Genomic DNA, 11542 nt, shown 5'->3' with positions numbered 1-11542 from the left:
CGAAGCACCGGATGTTGTACTGCTTCACTTCTTCTCTTCATGGTTTGCGACTGTCTGCATCCAGCCTATTGGTGCATTACCGCCACCTTCAGAGCTGAACCACATAACTCCAGACTCAGAGTATACAAATGTAACCAATCTGACACACACACACGCACGCACGCACGCACGCACGCACACACACACACACACACACACACACACACACACACACACACACACACACACACACACACACACACACACACACACACACACTGCGTTATATATATCACGGACCCTTCTACAACTCAGAAATATGTGCTGCTCTGACTCCTCTTTCTGACATCCCCCACATATTAGGCCTGTATGGTGTTTGATTGATTGAATACTTTAACAGTTTTGCATAAAAAAGCACAAGAATGGTCTTCTAAGAGGATTTAAATTCAACATACATACGCATAGGTTGAAGGTTTTGTGTTGAAATCGTTTCACAAATGACATGACTGGGGTTAATGATCACAGGGTGAAAATAACCGTCTGCAGTCTGCACTGACTGCAACCCTGAACACCAGGCACATAAGGTCACAGAGTTTAGGTTAGTAGGTTAGTAGATGAATAGACAATGTATACTATCTCTTAGAGATAGTATACATGTTTGTTACTTCACTGACAATGAATTATGAAATCCTTGCTCGCATCCTTTATTACCATAACCATACTAATCGTCAAATCATATATGACCAAATATTTGGTAGTCATTTCTTTTCTCCTGTTGAACCATAATGTCTCATCCAATGAAGAGAATCAACAGTCAAAATTATAGCATTTTAAAGTGCTCAAAGCGCTTGAGAGGTGAAGCTGTGAACAGTCGCCAGCGTCCTCACTATCTACAATACATAACAAAATTACTTTAAAAAAGAATATCAAGATACCGTGCCAATTTGGTTTTTGTATTTTAGACTAGAGGCTCATTCTTCACGTGTCTCTAATGGGGATCCTTCAATAAACATAAACTTCCCACACCAACGGTGGCAATCTAGCACCGACATTGGAGGCAATGTAGGGTTCAGTGTCTTGCCCAAGGACACTTTGACATGTGGACAGGAGGAGCCGGGATTAAAACCGCCGACCCACGGATCATTGGACATCCTGCTCTACCTCCTGATCCAAAGCCACCCTAATGTACTATGGCCAAAACAGGCTATAATATATTTAATAATTTCATACAAAATAATTGGAAATTGCCCATGATTAGCACATGATTGTGGTGACAGGCCTACAACACGCCCAATGAACTACCAGTATATGTAAATGTGAAATGTATGAGGTTGGATCGGGTTTACTTCTATCTTTAGATAAGCATGAACCTGCAAAAGGCTTACATCTAGTTGTATGTATGTATGTTTAAAGGACAACTTTAGTTTTTTTCAACCAAGGTTCATGTTTTAGGTTGTTAGAGAAAGTAAAAGATGAGTGTTATTTTTTTTTCATTTGCTGCTTTCTTTCATTTTAGGGATTGTAGCTGTTTTTCTTTGATTTATTTTTTAATTATTTACTATAGTCCTACTAAACCCCAGGAAATTTCATCTGGCCACAAAAGATCACGATGTCTACTGAATATGTCAAACTGACATATTAAGCCTATGACACACAGTGTGGCTTCCCCCCCAGTAGGCTACCTTCACATTCAGTAGATCCTGTGATTTTGTTGTGGCCAGATGTAATTTCCTGGGGTTTATTAGGACTATAGTAAATAATAAAAAAAGAAATCGCCATAATATTTTGTAAAGAAATACATATTTAGCCCCATGCTCGAATGCCCCCGCCCCCCTGTCAAAAACAGCTAAAATTCTCACTCATCTTTTACTTTCTCTAATAACAACCTAAAACATGAACCTTGGTTGAAAAAAAACTAAAGTTGTCCTTTAAGAAAACAGAAATGGACACAACAGTTATGTCCATTTCTTTTACCAGTCCATTTCTTTTACCATTATGTCATTAACAAGTACAACCTTGAACCTTACTTTTTAGCCACTTGAACTCCAGCATCCATATTCTGGAGGGAACATTAGACAAAAATAGCTGCTGTACCAGCACACAACGTGGCACATTGTGAGCTTGTAGATCGGCTATTAGCAAATAGAGTTGGTGCTGCAGACAGAAAAAAGCGGCCCAAGAAAGTATACATGTAGAGTTGTAGACAACTCAAGTCCAGTTTGCTAGGTCCGTTAAGAATCCTGCAACTGTTCTGTTGCAGGATTAGGCAGTAGGCAGTATTTGAATTGAATCATCGTAAAACTGTAGCTTTAATACCGGTTTATGAAGAGCAAGAGCAGATACACCAAAAATAAAATAGACAAATGGCAGAGATCGTTTGAAACAATTTAATTTACAAAACTATAACAAGCAACCATGTATATGGCATGCCTCTCAGCCAAAAGTGAAAACTGTGGCACAGATTTACCATTGTCCAAAGTTTCACATGTACAAGCACCCATAAACACACCAACACAGATGACAGAACAATGACTTGTTCTTATTCTCTTTGCACTAATAACCTGGTGTGCCCATTTGGGTATGTATTACAGGCAAAACTTTTCACGTTTAAAAAAATAGCAAATCCACAATCTCAGCTTGTATTTTCGGTATTTCTCTGGTCCATAGCCTTCTACTGCTTCTACGATTCTGCCCTGCAGTAGGGAAGCAGTAGAAGGCTATGGACCAGAGCTACATGTATTACAGTGTTATTACTGCCGTTTGCGTCATCCTTATGGTGTTTGACAAACTCCTTTCCCCAATTCCCTCTTGTGTCACAAGGCACCTTAGGACGGGAAGGCTCCACACGTTTGCACACACATGATGAATCCTGCAGCCCCAGGACCTCTGCTCAATCCAGTGCTGCTGGGATGGACTGGGAACCCATGTATTTTATTTCCCTAATTTGGCCTAAAGTGGTCCTATTTAGATGTGACCGGCCTATTCCTGTATTGACACTACGGACCTTTCTGACGCTGGAACAACTGGACCTCTTCGATTCTATACCGGTTGACTATGCAAAATTGCCAAGGCGCTCGGAGAGACTGAGAAAACATGCAAAATTGCCAAAGCGCTCTGAGAGACGGAGAAAAAACCCAAGTGGTATTGGTGTTGTCCCTTGGACGGTTAGTTCCACTCGAGCTAAATTGGGGCTTTACGCACCCCCCGGAAAGGGCCTATTTAATTGTGCTGTTGCTCAATAAGAGTCTTTAATTTTCTTAGATGTGGCCTTCTTAGATTTGGGCTTGGACGGGATATACCAAAAACATTTTTCAACATCACCATGATGTGTTATTCCTCGCAAAGAGTGGTATTGTTCTTAATCTTCCTTAAAGTAAAGGGGAATGTTGTTATGTTTCATCTGAAATTTATTTTTGAATTATTTTTGAATAATAAGACACATTTGGTGTCCTGCAGACACCCCAGATAGACTGCTGGTCCCACCAGTAACAGGAAGAGTGGGCACTAAGGAAGAGTGGGCACCATCATGTACAATTGGCTATTTGGTCCAAAATGTTAAAATAAAACATTGTGAAAAACTTGATGAACATGATTGAACATTTCACAATCAAGGTATCAAGGCAAAGAAAAGCACAAAAAAAAATACATCCGATCGTTTTGAGCATAAAAAAACAAGTAGTTGAGAGTAAATGTAAGGCTGATAATGATGTACATGTGTGCACGACAAATCATGTATACTTTATTATTTAAAACCAAAGCTCATTTTACATCGAGGTGCCCACTCTTCCTTTGTGCCCACTCTTCTTGTATCCGTCCCACCTTGTCAAAGCACTGCACCGAGTTTCCAACCGAAAAGGAGTCTGTGTGTGTGTCAAAAGTCTGCTGCACCACCCCACAGGGAGACTGTCCTGTCCTACTCTACTACTACTTGAACTGATTGTCAATGAGGGTGCCTTTCATCTTGGCCTTCTTCACCTCCTCCAGCTCGGCCAGCTCCTGCAGCCTCTTCTTGCTCATGCCCTTCCTCTCCAGCTGTTTCTCTATCACCATGGCGTTCTGGGCATACGAGTCGGCCACCTCTCTGGCCTCGATCTCCTCCTCCTCCTCGTCGATGGTGGACACCGTGACCGAGCTGAATTTGCCCATGTCTTTGGTCCTCTTTGTCATCATCACGCGGACCTTCTTGGGCGCCTCAGGCAGCTTCTGGCTGTAGACGCTTGTGCTCCCGAACCCTCGTCCGAACTTCACGACCGCGCCGTCCACGATGAAGGTGACCGGCGTGTTCTTCATCTGGTGCTGGTAGAAGAGCAGCAGGCCACACTTGCCGCACTTCTTGCGGTACTGTCTCTCGATGCCGTCGGCTCTCTTGAGGTAGACATTCTCGTCCTCCTCCACGTTGCAGAACTTGTGGGCGTGTTTGGCCGCGTCTATCACCCTGGACTTGTCCCGGGGCCGCATGGGCAGCTTCTCCACCTGGCAGTCCAGAACCAGAACCATCTGACCGCACAGGCAGTAGTAGACCTGGAGAGGCTTTTCTCCGTCGTCGTATTCCTCTCTGTCTCGTGTGTCGGAGCACACGACGCTTCGCGACACGACCTTCGGCATGTTTTCGTTTAGTTTATAATTTAAACTAAAGAGACTGAACACAGATGTTTGGTAATGTCGTAAACAATCGTATTAACAACAACCAAACATCGTCGTCGAGCTCACACAACGCTCTTCCGGTATATGTGTGTGCGTCAATGTAAATATTCCTGATTGAAACCACTTATTTTCCGTCAGTTCCGCTTCTTCATCAGTTCCACATCTTCAAAGCATTACATTTACGCCAAATGATTATACAAGATGTGACAGTGATAATACATACAAACATATGCAATAATCAAACTTCAGCTTGTAATCCGTTTTCCGGGATTTATTTTATGAATAAAATATGATTGATATTTTAAATCCATCTGTATAGACCAATTAATATTGTTTACAAACATTGGGACTGGGCGCACGGGTGACTGTTTCATGTAGGGCGCTGGTTTCAGTCCATTCAATCTCTCTTCTCTTGTGTGTTGGCTAGTGAGTGAGATGCACCCTAGGAGATATTTATACTTCAAAGCGCAACAGTACTGCACGCAGAGAACAGCTGATATACAAGCTCACATCGCATCGCGGATGCGACTGTTGTGAGCGTAGAGGTCTGCGTGCGCGACACCATCGCGGGACGAAGCATAAATTATACTTGATGGGTTGCAGGTGCGCGTGCAGCCGTGCACAAACCATAGACAAACAGGCTCTGCGCACCTCCCGTTCTTATGACAGCAACTGGAGGTTAAACTCTGGTTAAACTGGGATAAAAACAGCATCTAAAAGTTTGATGGGGCAAAATGTCATTATGCTTCAAGTTTAAGTAGCATGCCAAACTAGTTTTGTATGATTCAGAATCCATTCCAAACATAGTTTCACATAAAACTCCTTGGGCTAAAATCCACCATAGCCACTTGACCAAATGTCATGACCTCAAATAAAATGAGGTCCTCATCACATTTTATTTGACAGGGACAATGCTCATTAATCAACATTGTGATAATGGCTATGGCCGTTTTTATCCCAAGGATTGTTTTTCATGCAAAACTTATGCTTGCAAATAGTCAGAATCATGAAAACCACTAGCCTGATTATCAGACTGCGCCCAGCGGGATCTTTGGGCTGGATCCAGGCTAGAAAACCACCTAGTTTGTCACATCACAGGTTACTTAGGCATAATGAAATGTTTGCCTGTCACATAACTGGCATTAAGTGGATGTGCCTTCCCTTCCTAAATGTGATGGAGCGCATGTCAATTTTATTTGCAAACCTCCCTCACTAGCTGCAGGGCCTTTAGTCATGTGGTCTCATATTGAGATGTTACAGCTTTGAGTTATCATTTTGACAGCAATGATTTATATACCATGCCTACAGTACACATTGTCAACCAATCTATTGCTAGTCCATATGAAGCACAGCATAATAGGAAAGTCCAGACAGTTAAGGATGAAGTGATTTGCAATCCAAGAATGCATTTTTATTAATCACATTTACATGAGGTACAAAAACACAAACGATTGTAACTGCAAAAGGGGCATTATCAGTGACAGTAGATTATGCACAGTATCCATTCTTCGTCTTCAAACACGACAGGTTGGGCCATGCAGGAGGTCAGGTGGTCATCCTACTTGCAGCAGCCGGTGTTACAGTTCTTGCCACCCTCGCACACACACCCAGACGCACACTTCTCGCAGCCTGAGGGACAGCATGGGCAGCAGCCTGCACAGGAAGAGAGGCAGAGTAGACAATTAGTGATTGGCATAGGGAACACACCTGTGTGTAGGCTACACGTGGTCATTAAAGACAATAAACCTACTGTGCCTACAGCAAACAGTGAATTAATGAAATGCATTAGTTTCAGCCAAACAGAATACAATATTGATTGAATAAGTCTACTTTAACAGTTGGCAAAGTGGTACAATTATACAATGCTGCTAAGGATAATAAATGCCAGAGCCAGACTAGTTCACACCAGTGTAGAAATGGTCAAGTTTAATTTAAACTTGTGAAGTATTACTTACTTTTCTTGCACGAGGTGCAGGAGCAGTTGGGGCAGGTGCAGGATCCAGCGCACTTGCAGGTTCCAGCTACAAATAATAAGTCACAGAAAACAAGACAAGTTATTTCAAGTAAAACAAAAGACAATGTAGTCTAGTACAATTCAAGAGCAATAAAACCATAGTAATTTTGTTTTCAACACTCACTTTTGTTGCAGTCGCACTTGTCCATTTTAAGTTCTTTCAAAGGTCTTTGTCTTCAGTAACTGTTGTTCTTCTCTCGGTTGAGGATGTGGGTTGTTTGTTGTGATGATATTCGGTGACGGAGCGGCTTTTATAGCGTCCTGGGCGGAACTGCACCGGGTGCAAAACGCGGCTGTCTCGCGCCTTCTTCCCATGATGAATGATTGAAAGAGAACTTGTGCACACGAGACTTGATGTGTCCAGTCATTCTGTCTGCCCGACGGCGACGGGGCAGTGTGCAGCAACCGGGCGAGGAGGACGAGATGGCATTTTAATTATGTAAGGGGGGGCTGTTGACATGTATATGGGACAATGGATTTCTAATTAATTAACACATCATGCGGAGGCTCGACTCGAGGAAAACCAAAACACCATTGCGTAACATGCACAGCTTTGGTTGGATCTCAAGACTTTTGTATTTTTTAATCGGTTTTGACATTTGCATATCAAGTAAAAATCACATCCGATTTATTTTAAATTCACATACCATTGATTGATTGATTGATTGAAATATTTATTAACAGTTTGCAGAATTACAGTAGGCTACATTTCAAGCACAAACTCAATACAAAGACTGTTAACTGTGAGTGGACGACCCAATTAAGCATTACACTTGTTTACAAGAGGGTCCACCATGTTCAATTCATCAAAACATTTAGAGACGTACAAATAGACACTTATAGTCAAAGAACAGAACAGGAATTCATCATAAAGGAGGTAAAAAGGGAAAAGCATTAGGTGTATTATCCTATGTGATTGTTAATAGGCTTCTTCTAAATCTATACATATATGCAGGCTATAATTCCAATGTCAAATCGAAGTTTTCTTTTTCTTCAGGCCTCAGGCTACAATGATTCAGCTAGTATCTGTTGTTGTCAGCTCCGTGATTTGGGTTGCAAGCTGTGTGCACAACACTGCACTGACTGCACACGGTACATATCCAACTACTATTCACTACACAGCCGTTTAAAGCTATTGTCATTCTCCTGGGGGCGCGCCCCCTTCCCTCTAGTGTTGTTGCCATGTACGCTTATTATAAGCGACTTTGGGCTTCTTTTTATGTAAAGTTGCTTGTAAATATTATTGGTTGTTGGGCTTGTTTCTAAAGAGTAGTGTGTTGTTGTTGTTGTTGTAAATTAACCTTGCGTCACCAGACTTTCCACCTCGGAGGAAAATGTGTTAATACTCAAATGTTGACTTGAACTTTGTTTCCCCCCTTTAAAAAAATAGCAGTAGGCCAGTAGCACTTATAGCAGACCTAGCCTAGTAGTCCTACTACACGTTCACAACGCGACGCATTGTGGACGTGTAGGTTGGCAATCAAATAGTCGATACAAAGTTACTTAGTTTATACTTAGTTTAAAGCGCTCATGTGGCCTATGAATGAATAGTCACAATTCTTTTGGACTTGTTTTCATAGACTTGGTCGCTTATTTCTCTCAAACCCTGGCAACACTGAGGCTTGCCCCCCCCTCTCGGGTTATGCACTCGGCCGGTCTCTGGCCACTCCACTCAAGTGACTCCACTACTACACCGTGAGCAGAGATAAACAAACACAAGGAATTATATGATGATAACACTGGTTTTGCGCCCAGCCCCGCGCCCCCGTTGACTTGGCGTGAATAACACGATGAAGTAATGTTCTAGAAAAAAACTACTCACGTGCGACCACATGGAATATGCTTGGTCATGGCTCATAGCACACGGACACATTAATAATAGTCTAAAAACGGAATATGCAACAAAAGATTCGCAGACATAGCCTGCATAGTACATTATACACATCTATCAAACTATCTATCAGTAGAGCGCCAAGCGGCTCCAAGTTTAGATGCGTTATGGCTATAATTTGTCCACATGTGTCCATCCATCCATGGCACATATTCAAGTAGCCTTAAATTACATATGGCTTAGGTTTATTTAAGGCTACTTGAATTTGGAATAATGAATAAGAGACCTCACAATTGGATTTTCAATATAGTCTAGCTAGCCTATATGGAAAAAAAGAATCATAGAACTATTGATGCTGCAAATTATACTAGTAATGGTTAAAAAGCTTGTATAAAACAGTAATAGCACAATGACACGTTGACAGTTTCAAAGACACCACAGAAAGAGACATTTCGTGTGCAAATTCGTGTGCAAATGATTTCCTGCTGTGGGAATGAACGACTGAGGTTTAAGCGCACCCGTATAGATTTAGCAATTTTCTTGTGGGACAAGACAATGGAATGTAGATTTGGGGTTTTAATTTAGGCTTTCGTGAACCTAAAAGCGGGCTCGTCCGGGATTTGAACCCGGGACCTCTCGCACCCTAAGCGAGAATCATACCCCTAGACCAACGAGCCTGTGTTAGTGGCCGAGTCCGCCTTTTACAAGGACAAAGTAAGTGATTGACAAGTGTGAAGTGTACCAATAAATTCGACATAAGAGACGCTGATGTAGCAATCCAGCTTCGGGAGGGGTTTAAAATCATTTGAGCAGGTTTATGCTGTTAATGCAGAACATCCCCTTCCATCCTTTGCCAAACTTCAATTACAGTGTCCAGTTTGGCAACATATTGTTCATCAATACAGTATATATTAATACTGTATAAGGTCAGTATTAAATAAAAAATGAAAATAAAATATAAAACAATACAGAATCTAGAATCAATACAAAATGTTTTTCGCATCACTTTCATGGGTTTTCAACAGGTGGTCCGTGGACCACTGGTGGACCATGCATTTAGTAATGTAGGATTTGTTGATTTGTTTTAAATGTTCTTTCTACTAGTTGAGAGACCGTGAACTGAGTGACCTGGTGACCTATGATGAGTTCATCCATGTAGTAATTTACTGACAAGTTGGAGTTCAAGAAATTCAACAGAAAAAGGGAGTTAGAATCTCAAGAAAGGGGAAGTGCACCGGATTGTCTGGTTGAGTCATTATTATTAGGACATTTTACCAGTAGTAGTCAACGGTTGAGAAACAGTGGGATTGATTGATTGATTGATTGAAAAATGTATTAACAGTTTGCAGAATTACAGTACATTTCAAGCACAAACTCAATACAAAGGCTGTTAACTGTGAGTGGACGACCCAATTAAGCATTACACTTGTTTCCAATAGGGTCCACCATGTTCAATTCATCAAAAACATTTAGAGACGTACAAATAGACACTTCTATATAGGACAGAACAGGAATTCATCATAAAGGAGGTCAAAAGGGAAAAGAAACATACAGTGAGGGAAAAAAAGGGGTGGGCGGTGGGGGGGATTCACGTTCAGCTCCGTTCATTTGTTTGTTTTCCTTGGAGGAGCTGCGTTGGGTCCCCAAGTCGGCCCCTGTGGCCGTACCTTGAGTTGGCTGTGTGGCCGTGACCGCATCCCATGTATACACATGGGATGCATAGCAAGTGTTAACTTACAAAAGCACTAATCTTAGCCCATATCCCCACCCAACACAATAGTGGTCCCCAGGACAACGCTCCACACGTCCCAAACTCTTCTCCCTTCTGGCTCCAAAACTGTGGAATGCACTCCCCGTTGCAGTCAGAACTGCAGCATCACTCCCAATCTTCCGCCGTAGTCTGAAAACCCACCTTTTCAGACTCCACCATGGCCCATAGCACTTACCCTACCCCCTTAGACAGCACTTTTGATACAGACTTATAGCATGTTATGTAGACAGCACAATAATTGCATTCTATGTAGTCATAGCACTTCATAGTACAGGGGTGGGCAACTGGCGGCCCGGGGGCCACATGCGGCCCCCACCTTCACTTAATGCGGCCCGCATGTTAATATCAGAATACTGATATAGTATTTATTTCAGCTGTTACAATTCCAAACCCGCTTTAATTACTTCATGACTAGTATGACTAGTACTTAATGACTATAGTATTAAAATGTTATTGTCTTTTCATAAAAAAGGTTACTTTTCAGGATTCCAATAAAAAAATAGCAAAAAGATATTCAGGTTTTCAATTCAAATATAGCAAAAATAGCCGATCTACAAGCTCAAAACGCGTCGCATTGCGACGCGTTTTGAGCTTGTAGATCGGCTATTTTTGCTACGACAGTAATATGCACTACATGTGGCCCTCTGGAGTGAATGTGGAAATATAGTGGCCCTCGCCATCGTCAAAGTTGCCCACCCCTGACATAGTATATGTATATATGTATAGTATGTACAGCATAGTATAGTTTATATGTATAGTTTATAGGTACAGTGTCATTATATAGATATGTTCTAGCTACGTTCTTAGTTTACGCATGTTTCTTGATAAATGCTTTTTATATATGTGATGTATTCCCATGCTTTTTGTTCTTGCTTAATGTAAATCGCTCTGGATTAAGAGCGTCTGCTAAATGCCTAAATTGTAAATTGTAAATTGTAAAATGTTCTTCATGTGACCAAAAAAAACAGCAGCAAACAGAGATGCCATTGGCTGGTCTGGTGTGTACATTTAGTGAAATAGTGCACTAATCTATTCTAATCCTATAGTCTAAAGGACACATCTGGTGTTTTCTCAATCCACCATTGTCAAAATGTGGCTAAATACAAAAATACAAGACAATGCTTTATAATGGCTAAAATGACAGATGGTTTGCATATATACGATTGTGTATTCCTATTATGAAAATTGCCATAATGGTGTAAAGGGGAGGGGTTTCAAGGATTCTCTGTTATGGACAAAGAAACAACCATTCCATCTTCACCTTCCCTGTCACCTGTGCCACACAGAGGGACTACTACAGATA

General features: G+C 41.6%; 1 protein-coding gene across 1 annotated transcript; it reads right to left on the bottom strand.

The window, feature by feature from the left end:
• Positions 1–3696: 3696 nt before the first annotated feature.
• On the bottom strand, positions 3697–4770 carry steep1 (STING1 ER exit protein 1). The gene has a single exon (XM_079501377.1). It carries the CDS (start codon positions 4582–4584, stop codon positions 3904–3906), a length of 681 nt encoding a protein of 226 aa, XP_079357503.1. The 5' UTR covers positions 4585–4770; the 3' UTR covers positions 3697–3903.
• Positions 4771–11542: the final 6772 nt, after the last annotated feature.

Source organism: Electrona antarctica, assembly GCF_951216825.1.
Source record: "Electrona antarctica genome assembly, chromosome: 5".
Taxonomy (NCBI): domain Eukaryota; kingdom Metazoa; phylum Chordata; class Actinopteri; order Myctophiformes; family Myctophidae; genus Electrona; species Electrona antarctica.
This window is presented reverse-complemented; position numbering and strand designations above follow the sequence as displayed.

What these genes read in the sequence shown, in the direction of transcription:
- steep1 (XM_079501377.1), bottom strand. Translation starts at nt 4,584, where the DNA reads ATGCCGAAGGTCGTGTCGCGAAGCGTCGTGTGCTCCGACACACGAGAC.